This window comes from Xiphias gladius, chromosome 2, assembly GCF_016859285.1.
Source record: "Xiphias gladius isolate SHS-SW01 ecotype Sanya breed wild chromosome 2, ASM1685928v1, whole genome shotgun sequence".
Classification (NCBI taxonomy): Eukaryota; Metazoa; Chordata; class Actinopteri; order Istiophoriformes; family Xiphiidae; genus Xiphias; species Xiphias gladius.
This window is the reverse complement of record NC_053401.1, coordinates 22470860-22488412: the sequence shown is the minus strand read 5'-3', so window position 1 is coordinate 22488412 and position 17553 is coordinate 22470860. Positions and strand designations below refer to the sequence as shown.

The 17553-nt window shown below is 38.6% G+C and overlaps 2 protein-coding genes across 3 annotated transcripts; one reads left to right on the top strand and one right to left on the bottom strand.

The window, feature by feature from the left end:
- Positions 1–4445: 4445 nt before the first annotated feature.
- selenoo2 (selenoprotein O2) lies at positions 4446–9143 on the bottom strand. Its single transcript, XM_040150191.1, is given in 10 exon segments — positions 4446–4613; positions 5249–5495; positions 5652–5683; positions 5901–6034; positions 6166–6443; positions 6732–6862; positions 7007–7184; positions 7291–7494; positions 8724–9017; positions 9019–9143. Coding segments are annotated over 10 exon segments (1791 nt in total).
- A 554-nt stretch (positions 9144–9697) lies between these two features.
- LOC120804011 (zinc finger protein 585A-like) lies at positions 9698–17510 on the top strand. 2 transcript variants are annotated; one of them, XM_040153134.1, is made up of 9 exons: positions 9698–9998; positions 10750–10952; positions 11092–11184; positions 11385–11480; positions 11854–11964; positions 13188–13311; positions 13459–14545; positions 14802–14854; positions 15979–17510. In XM_040153134.1, exons 1-9 carry the CDS (start codon positions 9965–9967, stop codon positions 17244–17246), a joined length of 3069 nt encoding a protein of 1022 aa, XP_040009068.1. In that variant the 5' UTR covers positions 9698–9964; the 3' UTR covers positions 17247–17510. The 2 variants fall into 2 exon arrangements, with proteins under 2 accessions (XP_040009068.1, XP_040009059.1); XM_040153125.1 differs by having other exon boundaries at positions 13411–14545.
- The last annotated feature ends 43 nt before the right edge of the window (positions 17511–17553 follow it).

Here is a 17553-nt window from a genome sequence, read left to right as displayed (position 1 = left end):
CCCTAACCCCTGTAACCCCAACCCCTGACCCAACTCCACACACACCCACACTCAATACAACCTCTACCTTTAAAATTTACTTACCTAATCCATGGAAGAATGCCAAACATACCAAACACAAAGAACTTGTCTAAGAAGCTGTAATCCCACCTTCTTCTTCTTCTTTCTGTCTTCACAGCCAAATGGCAAGTGTGAAGCCCTCCAGCACCCACATTTGTATGTTTTCATACTAGCCTTTCTAGCATGAGCCTTCTAGAGTTTTATGCCTAATTATTTGAGCTCAAAAGCCAACATTAAGAATATACCTACCCTTTGAAGATCAAAGGTTTCTTTGAAAATGTGTTTGATGTAACAGGGCTATCCTATGAGAAATAAGCATAGGGTTTCAAATGGTCAGGTTCTTTTCACTTTTTTGGATTTTTGAGGAATGCTGATATGCACAATAGGGAAGTTATATTGGATTGACTAAGTTATCAGGGGATGGGTTTTCAGCTTATTGGCTACTATGAGAAGTGAGACTCATGGGGACTATAAGAATTTCTTTAGACTCATGCGAGTGTAACTTGTATGTGTCCAGAAAGGATTATTCAGAAGGTTACTTTCTTGGTTTTTTCATGTCAAAAAAGGAAAAATGGCTTATGATTCAAATACTTCACTTTGTGTATAAATATGACTTATAGCCACTGGACCATAGTATTGAATATAACAATGAATGAATATAGCTAAAGAAAGTTTATGTAAACAGACTGTTTTACAAATGATTTATTTTAAGAGCTCCAGTCTATATGCTATTATTACAAATGTTAGAAAAAGATTCTTATCAGAGAAATTAATACATTTCAACAAACAGTTCATCACGAGAAGACTTTCTGCACACATTAACTTATTTGAAGGAGTTAATTTCCAGTTAATTTACACATTATGTCATTATTTGTTTCTCCTCCACCACATTTCAGAAGGACATGTAATTTTTATTCACTACGTCTTTGATGGCCTGCATTTATAGTTTATAGTATTGCTCTTTGGCAGACTCACAAATATATCAAACTATTAATTATGTCACATCACTTGTACTGTTGATTAAACCTAAAAAAAAGTTGTGTATATTTGGATCTGTTATTTGGTTTGGCTACATTATTCCCTGATGATGGCTAACTTTACATTAGACAGCACTTTAATGGAGTCATTTAATAGTTTTACATATTTTTACTGTTACTTAAAGACATTAAATATTTTACTGCTTTGGATTAATTTCACGAAATATCATTAACAACATTGTTGGTGTTGATGTATCAAAGTTCCTACAGTCTAGTATGGAAGGTATAATATATTTAAGGTTGGCAAGTATGTAGAAAAAGATTAACCAGAGGAATTAATACATTTCAACACATATTTCCTCATACAAGATTTCCTGTACATTAACTTCTTTGAAGGAGTTAATTTACAGTTATTCAAATGTTTTGTTTTGTTTTTCTCCTCCACCACATTTCAGAAGGACATGTACTTTTTATTCACTATGTATTTGATGGCCTGCATTTATAGTTTATAGTATGGCTCTTTGGCAGACTCACAATTATATTAGATTATTAATTTTGTTACATCACTTGCCACTGTTGATTACACCCAAATAAAAGTTGTATAATATAACCCCACAAGCCCCCCCCACCACACACACATGCTTTCAAGACAAATCTGTACCTTTAAAGTTAATCTTGTTCAATAAAATGGAAAGACATTACTCCAGCATTTAACACAATCCCCATCAAATCTTCCACATACCTTTTATCTCTTCTCTTCATTAGGACCAAAGAGCAGGTGGAAGTTCACTTAAATTCTAAGTAAACTTGCAGGTTATCCTCCCTGCCCTATTGTAGGGTTTTTAATCATAACCTTTAGCTCAAATAGTAAACCTTGAAATACACCTGCTCTTTTGAAAATAAAGCACATAATAGGGCTATCCTATGAAAATACATAGGGGTTTCAGTCAGGGTTCTTCACTTTTTTGGACTTTTGAGGAATGCTGGGATAGGCACAATAGGGAAGTTATATTTGGATTGGACGGTTATCAGGGATGGTTTTCATTGGCTGGCTACATGAGAAGTGACTCATGGGACTATAAGAATTTCTAGACCCGCGAGTGTAACTTGTATGTCCAGAAAGGATTATTCGGAAGGTTTCTTATGTTTTTCATGTAAAAAAGGAAAATTTATGATTCAAATACTGTTGTGGTAAATATGACTTATAGTTACTGGACCATAGTATTGAATAAACAATGAATGAATGTACAAAAAAGTTTATGTAAACAGACTGATTTACACATGTGGTATTATTATTTTGTAAAAGCTCCAGTATATATGCTATTATTACAAATTTAGGAAAAGATTCTACCAGAGAAATTAATGCATTTCAACAAGCAGTTCTACGCAGAAGACTTCCTGCACATTAACTTATTTGAAGGAGTTAATTTCCAGTTAATTTACACATTATGCTTTTATTCTCCTTCACCACATTTCAGAAGAAGATATTGTACTTTTTATTCACTGTGTATTTGATGGCCTGTATTTATAGTTTATAGTATAGCTCTTTAGCGGACTCAGAAATATATCAGATTATTAATCGTGCCACATCACTTGTACTGTTGATTAAACCTAAAAAAATGTTGTGTATATTTGGATCTGTTACTTGGATTGGCTACATTATTCTCTGATGATGGCTAACTTTTACATTAGACAGCACTTTAATGGAGTCATTTTATAGTTTTACTATTACTTAAAGATATTAAATATTTTACTGCTTTTAATTAATTTCACAAAATATCATTAATGACTTTATTGGAAATATAAAAATAGGTATGGTATTATTTAAGGTTGGTAAGTATCTAGAAAAAGATTAACCAGAGGAATTAATACATTTCAACACCTATTTCTTCAAACAAGATTTCCTGTACATTAACTTCTTGGAAGGAGTGAATTTACAGTTATTCACATGTTATGGGTTTTTTTTTTCCTCCATTACATTTCAGAAGGACATGTACTTTTTCTTCACTATGTATTTGATGGTCTGCATTTATAGTTTATAGTATGTTTCTTTGGCAGACTCACAAATATATTAGATTATTAATTATGTTACTTCACTTCCACTGTTGATTACACCTAAAAAAAGTTGTATATAATATAACCCCTAACAAGCCCCCCCCCACCACACATACACATGCTTTCAAGACAACCTGTACCTTTAAAGTTAACTTGTCTAATAAATGGAAAGACATTAATACCCAGCATTTAATAACTCTATCAAATCTTCCACATACCTTTATCTCTTCTCTCATTAGGACCAAAGAGCAGGTGGGAAGTTCACTTAAATTTAAGTAGTCTCAGGTTATCCTCCCTGCCTTGGTTGTAGGATTTTTAATCATAATCTTTAGCTCAACAGTAAACCTTGAAATACACCTGCCTTTTGAAAATATTTGATGTAATAGGGCTATCCTATGAATATGCATAGGGGTTTCAGTCAGGGTTCTTCACTTTTGTGGAATTTTGAGGAATGCTGGGATATGCACAATAGGGAAGTTATATTTGGATTGGACGGTTGTCAGGGATGGTTTTCATTGGCTGACTACATGAGAAGTGAATCATGGGAATATAACAATTTCTAGACCCGCGAGTGTAACCTGTATGTCCAAAAATGATTATTCGGAAGGTTTCTTTAATTTCATGTCAGAAAGAAAGTTTGCTATGGATAGACCTTGGTGATAACTATGGCTCATCAAATTGTACTATCTAATGTGTAAGTGCAAAAATATTTTGATAATTGAAATATAGTTATCACAGAGTTGTTTAATGTTACAGTTGCTGCAAATTAATATAGGAAGTGCAGTATATCTGAAATTACTAGATCTTTAGGAAAAGAGCTTTACCATACAAAGTAATACATTTCAATACACATTTCTTCACACAAAAGTTTCTGTACATTAACTTCATAGAAGGAGTTAATTTCCAGTTATTCAAATATTATGCTTGTTGACTCCTGCACCACATTTCAGAAGAAGATATTGTACTTTTTATTCACTGTGTATTTGATGGCCTGCATTTATAGTTTATTATATAGCTCTTTGGTAAACAAAGAAATATATCAGTTTATTAATTATGTTACATCACTTACATTGTTGATTAAACCTAAAAAAAAGTTGTGTATACTTGGATCATTATTAAGCACACAAACATTGATCTGTGGCCATACTGATGAACGCTGGAATACACTGGGTTACATTCTATCCTCCCGTCTGGAAGCAGAAGAAATAGTCTGAGGTGGAAATGGAAACAAGCAACAGTAGTAGTAACATTACCCGCAACCCACATCTTGTTTGATCTGAAAACTGTTGCTTATGTGGTCAACCAGTGAAAACAGACTTCCTTCCTTCAGCTCTCCGGGAGGCTCTATGAGGATCACGTGATACAAAGTCTTTGTGCCCAGGCAGGAGGTTTCCTGTCATAATCAACAGTCAAATCCATCCCTTTCTGCTCTTTTCGCCCACATGCACTTGGACCATCCAAAGGCTCCAGTCCAAATGCATCAGAATATGGTTTCTCCAGAGCTTTGAGGACCCTCTTGACCTACAGAACAAAAGCACAGATGACTTCTATTGAACCTTGAAAAAAATATATAATTTAAATTGCATAAAACAGAATATAACTATTGTAAAAATACAAACAACAGCATTGCTTTTCATTGAGACAACTAAGTCCATTAAAGCAGCCTCTGTGTATCAGGACCACTGACAGCTGTTTTCAGGTTCAGACTCACTGACTTATATTCAAAACTTTGTCTTCCTCTCTCTGATAGCAAATGATAACAAAAATACAACAAACTCAAAACTGATATGTCAAATGATAGTGTCATGTATAGAGACAAGGTCTACAACAAAAAGTGAACAATACAATAAACTCAAATGCACTCAAAAACCAGTCTTTCCTCTGGCTGCTCATTTAAAGCAGTGGCGTGTGTGCTGACAGTTAAGTCACTGACAGGAGTAGAACAAACAAGGCAATTAACACTAGCATTAGCAGCTAACGTTCCTGCCAGCTGGTCATCCAGTGTATCACTTGCTGTTTTTCAATTGTTTGTGTGGTAGAAGACATCATTTTCAGGGGTATTTTTGATTCAGTATTTGAAACAAGTGGCTGCTTTGATGGACTTGGATGTTCCAAATGGGACAAAGAATCAATCAAACTTATAAAGGTCTCCTGACCTGAGAGAAGTCTCCCTTTTCTGCAGCATGAATTGCTTCCTGGGCGATGTAGTTACGTAGGATGACCCGGCTAACCCACTGAATCCAGTCATCACGCTGCTTTTCCTTAAGCTCATGTTGATCTGTCTCTAGCAGCTCCTTTAGCCAGCCAATCCTTTCCAGCTGCTGGGCGACACCTGACCTGTCTGCCACCGTGCTAAACATGACTGGGTTGGTTTGTGCCATGGACAGAATCATTGCCAATTCACTATAAACAGAGATTGTGTGGGGAAAATGAAAAATGTTTGATGTTGACCATATATTTAGCTCTAGTTCTGAATGCTGTTTATGTTGTTCCGTGTAAGCCTGAAATTGTCTCCTTCATAGATCCTACCAAATGACGTAAAACACAAATTTAACTTACATATTCTCTTGGTAAGCTTTTTCCCCATGATGCTAGCATATGAAAGAAAAACAAATTAGATGACAAGAGAGATTTAGACATTCGATACCAGTACTCTGCTCAGCCAAGATTAGATGTACATTCATTGAGAGTATATGGTGGAGCAGAAAGAGACTTTATGCACTTGTTATAGCTGCTCTGTTAAAAAACACACATATCCAACCACCACACACTCCTTCACCAATCCTCCATAGTTGGCTTATTAGGCACCTTAAGCTCCTCAATAGAGGCACATTGCTGTAGGATGAGGTCCAATACTGGCCCCACTGTTGCCCTCACACTGTCGCCCTCCTCAGACCAGGGGACAAAGCTCAGCAGGCGGAAAGTGTTGGTGAAATCTGCACCTGGAGAGGTATAATAATATAGTACCACAATGATATTGCAAGAAGCAGAGGAGATGGAAAAAGTTGCATGATTACCATACTGTTGTATATAAGCTATCCAGCTATCTTCTATGTCTTTTAAGTCTTCTTACCAGTGTTGCGCATAACACGCAGGGGGTCTGATATTAGCTTGCTGTCCTCTGCCTCTTCCTTTCTCACAAGGCCCAGCTTTTTCCTCATGATACACAGGTAGAAAGCTTCATATGTGAGCATTAACTCATCCAGGATAGCTCCTGCCTCAGCTACATCCAGCTCAGAGCCCAAGGCTTCACTAAGCCGAGCCAGGTTCCAGCGGCACACAGACGGCTGGGCTTGGTATGAGTAACGTCCTCTTTTGTCTGAGGCATTGCGGATCAAATCTGGATCAAATCTGACACAAAGGTGGGATACTTTTCATATACAGTAGAATATGATGTACTAGAGGGCATGATATTGTTCTTACAGTATATAATTATTATTCTCTTTCTAGTTACTTTTTGTCAACACAGATGGTAATCTTAATTTTACTGAGGCATAGCTGAAAATAATATATTTTTTTGAGTTTAACATAAATTAGTGGAGCAGAAGATCTTTTTTTCAGATTGTGAGTAATCTAAATGTAAAGAAGACACTCTCTTTTAAGTGCACATGACAATGACTTCCACTTTCAGCATCTCACCTGTCCATAAAACCGAAGGGGCCATAGTCCAGAGTTAGACCCAAAATGCTCATGTTGTCTGTATTAAGGACACCATGGCAAAAACCAACACATTGTCACTTGGCTACAAGCTTGGCGGTTCGCATCATCACCTGGTAAAAGACAAGTCAAATTTAATGATCAAAATGCTAAAACACCAGCATAAATCAAACCAGCTAAAACGGAGACTGACTCCTGAACAGGATTCTAAGTGTATGACTATGTAACATGTTGTCAACAAACACCTAATTTCTCACCTCTCTGAAAAAAGCCGTATTTCTGTCTTTCTGGTTTCTCTGGGCCTGCTGAATGCTAGGATAGAAGGTCTCAATGACATAATCCAGTAGCTGAGTATGAATGTCCTGCCGCCCTACACTGGGACCCTGCAGGCCAGAGAATACATCTCGGCCCGGAAAGATCTCAAAGGATCCAAACCTTAAAAAAAAGGAATGAGAGACTTATTAAAATCCCCATATTTTTCCAGGTACCACTTTGACAGAAGTTTTTTGTAAACTGTTAGAAGTCTGAAAACACTTTAAACCTGATGAAGGAAGGGGCAAGACGCAGGACGACCGAGCAGCGCTCAGGAATGCGCCGGCCACTGCTGAGTGGATCTCTGCTGACGTAGAGGTCAGAGATCACGAGGGAGGCTGCACGGGTGCTGAGTATCCCAAGGGCAACCATTGCCTCACTGCACAGGAACTCTCTGATGCTGGAGCGAAGTACCTTCCTGCCATCACCATCTCTGAGAAAATTGAAATATGGTTCTCACACATTTGTTGGATATTCAGCTCTGATTAACCAGTCAGTTAATGGATCAGGTAGCAAACTGCTGGTACTAGAAATATGTTGAAAGTTGTCTTCTGTTGCAGAATCTGACATGCAACGATTTGTGTGAGCCAGGTAAATTAATTCAGGTATTTCATAAAAATAACTGGTATAGTGATAAACAAGACATTGCGAGGCATGTCATGGAATGTGTCAACAGTGTGTAGATACTGGTTCACTTGGACAATGAAAATAACGATTATAAGGTTGTCTCAACACTTGTTTACTCTTGCTGCTACAATGTCTATATTTAAAAAATGATCTTGTGCGTCTCTTTGACCGCTTAGCAATCGACAGGCAACCTGCAAACTCCCCTCCAATTTTTTTCAGTGAATTTAAAATGCTAGCAGGTAAGTTTTTATGGTAGTAGTTGTGTCAATAAGCAAAACTTGCAACCAGTTTCCTCTGATGGAAAAGCTTTAATTAAAAAAAAGTAACTCCACTGAACAAGGTTCACTAAACAAACTCCATCCACTGAGGACCCTGAGATTTGGAGTAGTCTTTGAGTTAAGATTTTTTTTATAAAACTACTGTTTCAAAGGCCAGGAATGACTGTTCATACTGAATGATAGTTATGTTCTAAATTATAAATTCTGTCTACTTTTTATGGCAAAACTTACTCGGGCCCACAGTAGATAGTACAACTTTTGCTCAGATGCATTACGCATCCAGTATCTCAGTCAACTGTATGCTTTATCACCAAAGATAATGACTCAAACACCACTATACCTATGTGTGTTTAACAGAACAAATCAGCCGGGGAAACTGAAGGTGTACTGGTTTGACTGAGCGCACAACTGTTAAGTAATGTGGGACATGTTCCATGCCAAGCAGTTAAGCTCTTAAGCAGCTCTTCCAGGTTAATGCATTCTCATGCCTCTGGTGAGTAAGGCTTATGAAAAAATTGCTTTGTTACTTGCTTGAATATTCTCTTATTCTCACTTGGTGAGAGAAATTTTTTTATCAAACATCATAGTTTTGTCCTAGGCCTATATCCTGTTCCTGATGTGGATTATGGTAGATAATGGTTAAACAGCTCCGAAATGTATCTTCAAAATGGGATGGTAAATGCATGAATTAAAACCTTTATAGTCTAATAATATATAAATAATTACATGAAGTACAACAGGACAGAAAAGGAATTACCGGGAGTAAGGTATGACTCCTGCACCTTTAACCTGAATCTCCCATCTCCCATGGGTGCCCGACTCTACTTCCCCCAAGTACATCACAGCTCCATCTCCCAGCTGACCTGCAAAAAGCCCAAACTGATGACTGCAGTAACAGTGCGCAGCCAGTTCGGAGCCCGGGAGCAATCTGGAGCCGCTCAAATACTCCTGACCCACAGGATCACTCAGTACATCCTGTACAATCAGGCCGAGAAGAGCCAGCGCTGACTGGGACAGGGTCACGAAGTGGGGACGTACAAGGGGCTGAAGAGAAACACGCCGCCGGGACCGTCCGGGACCCTTGCTCCTTTGTGTCATCCACTGGTAGCTTATTCAGAGCAGTGTTATTGAAAGGTAAGCGCTCCAGAGCCGTGGACAAGCACTGAGAGGATTCCATGAAGGTTGGAGCTGAATAAGACCCAGTCGGTCAGAATCAGGGTTGTGTGTTGAAGTCAGTAGGTATCCTACTGTATGGCACTTTGTAATACTAATGCAGTGTTCAAGGAGAGTGCAGTATATGGGCCTGAATAAATATAAGTCTAAATAAGGGAAAAAGTATTAAGCCAGAAATTAAATAGAAGAACACATTTAGCTCATAATATGCAGAAAATTTGAGGGTGGAAAATTAGGGAAACAAAACCCCTGATCAAAAAGGCTTTCTAACAGAAAAATAGTCCGAAAGTGAAAAAACATGAGACTGAAAACCTGTCTCAAACCCCGGAAAAATAAAACCAAAGACATAAGAAAACCCCAAACGCACCTGGAAATTGTAGTTGTTCTATATGTATTATCTATCTATTTGAAGCCACTGTAAAGGCAATGATAGAGTGAAAAGTATTCAATGAGCATTTCAGAGTATTATTGTCTCATTATTTCGGGGAGCACAGGAGTAATGCAAAGAATTTACAGCAGATGGCGGTATAAAAAAACAAACAAAATATGTCACCTGCCGTAAAATCTATGTCAGGAAGAAGAATCTCTGGAAAACAAATCAATGGCACCATGTGAATGCTTATTTTGTTTATTTATGCGTTTGAGGGGGACGCATCTCCTAATTTAGAGGAACAGTTTTGCAGCTACAGGTGGATAGTTTCCTCAGTTAGATTTCTTTTTTATCCAGTAACTACTAATAGAAGTTAACTGTGACTGGGTAGCTAGCTAGCTGGCTAACAGCAGCTAACCACAGCTAGTCAAACTTTTCTACCCCGGTGTGAGAAGATGGACTCAGATGTTTTCACGGCCATTTCCAAAGGTTGGTTTATTGACGAACCTAGAACGAATAAAAGCATTTTTCTTTTTGATAACTCGAGTTGGCGATAGTTCAGCTAACGCTGACTTTTGTCAGTGCTTCTATTCTAGCTAAGTTAGCCCAGTTAGCTAGCTTATTAGTTCATCTTCGGATACTAACGTTACCTTGACACGTTATATTCATCACAAATTATTTTTGCATGTGACATGAATATGTCTGCGCTATGTGCAGATTGTACAAACAAGCCAAAACCTTAGCTATAAATGCGTTTGAGAACATTGCGGCTATTGAACATACACTCAGTGTTTCCAGTAAGGTTGCATTCAAAACACATTGCTGTTGCTGTTGCTGTAGCTAGTAAACAAAAGCACTGCAAACAGTGTCCTCCTACTGAACGAGAATTAGAGATGGGAATTATAGTTATTTTCTTAATATTTACTCTATTGCCATCATTTTTGGACGACTGTGTTATTTTATGTAATTAAAAAACATTAAATACTAATTATAACATCAAATTTGTCATAGAATGACTTCTGAAATAACTCTGAATGTAGCCGTAAATAACACCCCTAGTATGGCTTCCCATAATCACAATCCCATGTACTAATCATGAATTTGACATGTAATTCCTCATGTAATCCCTCCCTGACAGTTATTCTGTCAGACTGGGAAAATGTAAGCACTTTAATAAGGATAAATGGGACAGAAAGGAGAGCTCTGTTAATTTAAGTCTATGTGTGTTCTTCATTTTCAGATGACCCCTTACCTTTGGCTTCACTGCGCCTCTTGGTCCCACCTTTCCAGCTCATGACAGCCTCTATGTGGCAGGTGCTGAAGAAACAAGATGTCATGAACTACTGGAACGTGGCAGAGTTTGTCTCTTTGGTAATTGACATGGTCCCAGAGCTGCTGATGTCCAAGCACAGGACACAACTGAACCTGGGATTAAGAGCTAGGGTGGGTACGAGTGGAGACACAAGGCATTCATAGCATTATTTTTTTCGTAACCTGTAGAAAATGATAAATATTTATAGGCAGCTAATAATATGTGAACACAGGATAATTTTGGTTTGATGTCCCCCCCCCCAAAAAATAGTATATCCTTGAGTTGTGCCGACGTGAACAGTTTGTGGAACCTGACTTCATCTTATCTCACCTGGACAAGATTAAATCACAGCACCCCATCCAGGTAGATGTGTGTCCACTCACGATCAGTTTATTTCACTTAGCACAGCAACTTTCTTTTTGTTACCCTAAATTTCTGCTTCTTAGTTCAATATTTTTTTATTTAAATGAATTCTGTTATTGGCAGGACTATCAAATTCATCACCTCAGCATATATCAAGTTGTAAATCTGTAAAATGTTTAATTTTTATGCCCATATTGCAGCTGAAAGAATCAGAAGAAGAGGAAGTAGCAGTTAACTTTCTTGAGTTGATCCAGACTCTGCTCAAAGATCCTGAAGAGAGACGAGACTTTTTCTTGGTAAAGCAGTATTACGTACACCTCTGGGGAGTCAAATCCAACTGTTAATGTTACTTGCCTTGAGTTAGGTTAAAAAGCCATATATAATTTTCATGATTATAAGTTACATGCTGTATTCTGTCATTTGCACACATTCAGTTTGTCGTGGAATCTGGCAGGTGGTATAAATGGCAAATGACAACTTTGAGATGTTAAATTTAATTTAAAATGTATTGCAGAAATATATAAAAGATATATATATATATATATAAGAGGCAATGATAGTTGTTATATTTTTAAGTAGCTGCAGATATAGTGGAAATATTTGACTTTGGTTTTGTATTTGTGATGCAGTAAAATAGTTTTTATCACAATGTCTTTTATTCTTTCAAAGGAGGTCTTCCCTTCAGAGTATGGACCACAGTATGACAGCGATTTGCAGACACTGTTTTGGGAGTTTCTCTGTCGACTGGCTCAGCTGTTGCCAGTTCCTGACCTCAAACAGGTGAGAGGTGTCAATTTGATAAAATGGTAACATGTGTATCACAATATCCCCAGTAAAAAGGGAACAAAGACAGAAAAACTTAAATAGTAATCTCATGTAAGAAACTACCACTACTGGAGATTATAATACTGCTGATATATACTGTAATTGCTCAAACTATCAGGGGAAGAAGTTAACATTACATTAAAATTAGAGATCACAGCAGTACCAAAAAAAAAAAAAAAAAAAAGAGGTTGCACATGAATGATATAGTTTCTCTAGTTCTTGTTTAGTAGTATAGGTTAATTATACTGGCCTGCCAGTACGATATAAAACTCTTGTAACAAACCTCTTCAGCAAATTTTCTACATGACATTAAATTATAATGTATACATTCATTTTTAATGACACCAGTCATACCACCAGTGGTTAATGACAGAATCAAAGTATGTGAATTGTAACATTTTTGCCCTTTAGTACAATGTTACATTAAATTAGCTTATTGCTAATCAAATACATATTATTCACACAGAAACAAACAGTAAATGCTCCAACATCTGTCAATCTATAAAGGTAGAAGGGGCCAGGCCCAGCAATACTTCAACAACAATCATGAGAAGAAAAAAAAATCAAACATTAAAAATCAATTCAAAGAAGCTAAAATGGGTGGGACACATTCCCTTACTGTGGATCTAATGAGAAATCAGCCTGCAGTGCCCTGTTATTAACTGAAGTCTGCACAGTTCTTTTTGGCTCAGATTAGTTGGCAGTAAATTTGCAAAGGTTAAGACAAGCTGTGACAAATTACTGTATTTCAGTATGGGAGTTCTTAAATGATAATGCCCTGATCTTCAATAAAATCTGCAGTCGGCAATTCTATGTAGTGCCACAGTATTTAGAATATTGCATAGCATATATACCGTATGGCAATAAGAAAGAGTTACTAATGGCTACAAGATACGTTTATGATGTATACTACACAGTATACACGGTATAACCATTAGGAAATGTCTCGAGTTCAAGCGCAGCGTAAATGAGGTGCAGTCCTACTCAACACTGCTTATAACCATGTCTCATGTTTTGGCTTTGCTATAGTTCAAAGTAAACCAGACATGAGGTTATTGAACATTATTGGAAAGGAATATGTCTTACAGGTGTTCAATCTTGGTATCCTATTTTTGAAGTTTAAATCTTTTCATTATATTGGATTTGATGCAATGTATGTTTTCACCTATTTCCCACAGACTGTCTCCTGGCTTGGAGTTGAATGCTCTGTTTTGGAGGATTGCATGCATTCAGTCTCTGAGCCTGCAGACCTGAAAAATTTACTCCAGCACCACAAACATGTAGGGCATTTAAAGCAACATGGTAAGCCACTTCCCGTAACCGCTACTATTTTATTTCACTTTTATTGTTGAAGACACAACTCTGTGACAATATGTTTCAGTCTTGTCTTTTTTTGTGCAGTTCCACCTTGTAGCATGGGCAACAGCATCCTTTCCTCCCTCTCTGCAGTTACTCCTAGCAGAGTGGCAATAACTACAGAACAACCCATCGAATCATGCCAACTGCAAGGTCTCAGTAATGAAACACACACTGTATCAATTGTGGACGATGTAGCAGATGAAATAATCACTGTGACGGATTATGCTGAGGTTGAATTAGGCGCAAGCACCGACATCGAGGTGGTAATGGGAGAACATGGCTATGAAGGAACAGACAGTAGCACAGTAGGTGATGATTCGCTGCTAGTGCTTCCTGATGAGACAACCAGGGAAGAGGAAGTTGGTGAAGCAGTAGGGGAAGCAACACAAGAAAAGGTTCAAAATGAATTGACAAACATCGTCCATCCAGAAGCTAGCAAGGACAACCCAGCTTTCTCCCAACACAAATTCTCTGTGGGCCCTCATGACTGCCCAGACTGCGAGAAGAAATTTAAGTTTGCCTCTTTACTAATCGCCCACAGGGTCATCCACACTGGTGAACGCCCTCACTGCTGCAATGACTGTGGTCGCTGCTTCTCTTTCAGGCAGTCCCTCGACAGGCACAAACACACACACAAAACTGGACGCAAATATGACTGCGTCATCTGCGGCAAGACCTTCCACTCCTTGTCAGCCCGCACAGAGCACAAGCAAAAACACATGGAGGACGGTGTTTACACATGCCAGCGGTGCAGCAGGAAATTCACCTGGGAGCTGGCACTTGCAAAGCATTTAAAAACTCACACTGATGATCACACCGCTAACAAGCCCACAGAGAGTCGTACGGATGGGCAAAAGGTTGTAAGTAATGAATATGTCTGTGAGGATCCTGTTGAACATGCTGAGCCTGACTGCCAGGTGCAAGCAGATGATAATGGTGATCAGGATCCAGAGAATGCAGAAGTTCAGAGCAGTGAGTGTCCCACCTGTGAGTCTGGAAGCCTGGTCCCTGAACTTGATAATCAAGCCACCTCCCTTGTGAAAGTCCGCACAAGTGGCCGCAAACGCAAACCGACCATGAAGATTCAGGTGATAAATTTACAGAAGCGCATGACTGCTAAGAGAAGGAAGATCACTGAGGTCACCGCTCGAGCCCTGAGGCCTTTGCCTTTCAGTTGGTAAAAAACATTTGCCCTTATTAACCATCTATGATGTGTTCTTGTCTCACAAATGGTTTCCTCCATTTCTGTTTTTTTCAGTCCTTGCACAATGATACGTAATTTTCAGATTTACATGTCATGGTAGCATTTTTCTGTAATCAACAGTGCATGATACAAACTCCATACCTTAGTTATACGTTTTGTTACATTAACTATTGTTGACCATCAGGCTTATCAGAGCAACTGTTGTTTATTTTTCCTTTCTCTTTAACAGTGCAGAGCACTCTTATGGGTCACCCATGGTCTCATCAAAGGACGGTGATGAAAGTTAGTGTTCATTTTTAGGCATATTTGTTTTATCCTTTCCACCGAAGTTACGTAATCAGAGAGACAAGAGAACTCACACACCACACAGCGTGAAAAGAAATCAAAGCAGCTAGAAATCAATTAAATTGCAGGCCACAAATGAACTAATACTAAGTCAGTATTGTGTTAATAACTAAAATGACATTGCAACTAATTAGTTGAAAAAGGTTGAAAATCTTCCTCAAAAAATAAAGTAATATTTTCCTAGTAACTTGACTTTAATGTGAACATAATAGAAAATAACTAGACTGAGAGAAGTCTGAGACTTTTTTTATTCAAGTAACTCCCGAGTTATGTACATATATGCTGGAATAACCTGTTATGAGAGCAATTTGCTCAATATTTTCATTAACTTTTTAGAATCACGATAGTAAAATGTTAAATTACTACCAAGATGGGCCTGTTCATCCCTAAATGTTTAGACAGTTTGATGGTTGCAATATCTTGTACAAAATAGCCACATAATTTTATAATAATTGCTTACTGTGTATACTTCAAGAGACAACCCCTTACTTTGCCACCCATTTACCATTTATAAGCAGTATATAGTTTTATAAATGGCTTATAACACACTATAATGTAGTTGTAAACTTATAGGTGTATAGAGATATATTTGTCAACAACTATAACTTCTGAGCACAAGCAGAGACTGGTGTATAAATGGATCAGTGAATGACAATATAGTAATAGGAGGCTTTATAGAGACTTTTTGCTGACAAATACTTTACATTAATGAACACGTATGGGGAGGGTCATAATCGCTGCGGATTTGTATGCAGAAATGGAAATACTCTATCTTGTTAGAAGTTTCATATAAGTTTGAGTGAATGTGTCATTACAGGTTATCTCAGCATATACTGTTTATTTTTCAACAAACCTTTTTAAAACTAATTGTTTGCTCCATCATTTCAGTTGTGGACAAATGACCAGCTAATTGTTCATTTCTAGTCTGTAATTTGCGGGGCCCTGAAAATCTTTTAATGGCATTAACAAACATAAAATTACAAAATGCAAACATGTCATTTTATGATTTCTTAGCACAATGTTAATTTCATCAGTCCCTAATAACTTTGTTTTTCCACAAGGTTTTGTAGCAGATGACTCATCAGCTGCTTTCTCCTGTCCGAAGTGCTCCTTCCACCATTCAGAAGAAGTGCAGGTCCAGCAGCACATTGACAGTGTTCACTGTGTTGAGGCTGAGGAGGAAAAGCGATCCCTTCAGCCTCTCACAGATGAAGAAGGACGTTTTAGTTGTCCGGAATGTGAGAAGAGCTTCAAGTTCCAGTCTTTACTAAAAGCCCATCAGCGCATCCACACAGGCGAGCAACCCTTCCTATGTTCTCAATGTGGACGATGTTTCTCTTTCAAACAGTCACTGGAGAGGCACAAGCAGACACACAAGTCTGGACGCAAGTATGGGTGCCTGATCTGTGGGGAGATCTTCAAGTCATTGGTAGCTCAGAGGGAGCACAAGAGCACCCACATGGAGAATGGCGAATACCTGTGTTCAGAGTGTGGCCGGGCGTTTGCCTGGAAGTCAGCACTGGTGAGGCATCTGAAGACCCACAGCGGAGATGCTGACAAGGTGGAGCGTTCTTACAAATGCCCTCGCTGTGACCTGGGCTTCAGCTGTGCCAGCTACCTCAACAGGCACCTCCAGACTCACCAGGAAGAAAGAGTCCACACCTGCAACTGCGGAAAGAGCTTTGCCTACCGAGCAGCTCTGACTGCACACCAACGCATCCATCAGAAGGAGCGGCCGCACACATGTTCACAGTGCGGCAAGGGATTCCTCTATAAGGGTGGTTTGCTGAGCCACATGAAGATCCACTCAGAGGAAATGCCCTTCATGTGTTCTTTCTGTGGCAAGAGCTTCAAGAGGGAACGCAGTATGAAGAAGCATGAGCGCTGCCACACCAGGGAAGATGTTTTCAGCTGCTCACAATGCGACAAGAGTTTTGTCTACAAGGCGACTTTGATCAGACACGAGCTGACTCATTCAGGCGAGAGGCCGTACCTCTGCTCTGACTGTGGGAAGGGTTTCTTTTCCCACGCCGAGCTTCTGAAGCACGAGCGTTTCCACACGGGCCACAAGCCCTTCCAGTGCCCCCACTGTGGCAAGAAATTCACTCAGTCTTGCTACCTGACCATCCACCTGCGCTACCACACTGGAGTCCGGCCCTACTCCTGCACTGAGTGTGACAAGAGCTTCCTAAGTGCCAACCGCCTTAAAAGACACCAACGAACACATTCAGGGGAAAAACCATACCTCTGTGTAGAATGTGGGAAGGGATTCAGGCAGTCATACAATCTCAAAATGCATCAAAGAAGACATATCATGAAGTTAACATAGTTTGGTAAGACTTGACTTATTGATCGGGAGATTAATATTTTGGAAATTTAAATTGTATGCAATTATAGTTTGTAGTTTAGAATAGGACAAAAGTAATTGTAGAAGCATTATTGTGGCTCTCCTATGTAACTGCTGTGAGCTGCATCTAATATAGGAACTTGTGCTAGCAAGAACAGGTTCTTGTTGAATGTCCACTTTTTCCATTATACTGATTGCATTTCATTTCATGGTTGTGTTGCAATTAAAGCACACTGAGCAGAGGAATGTGTTTTTCAGATGTACTTAGATGTAACTTGTCTCCTTTGGC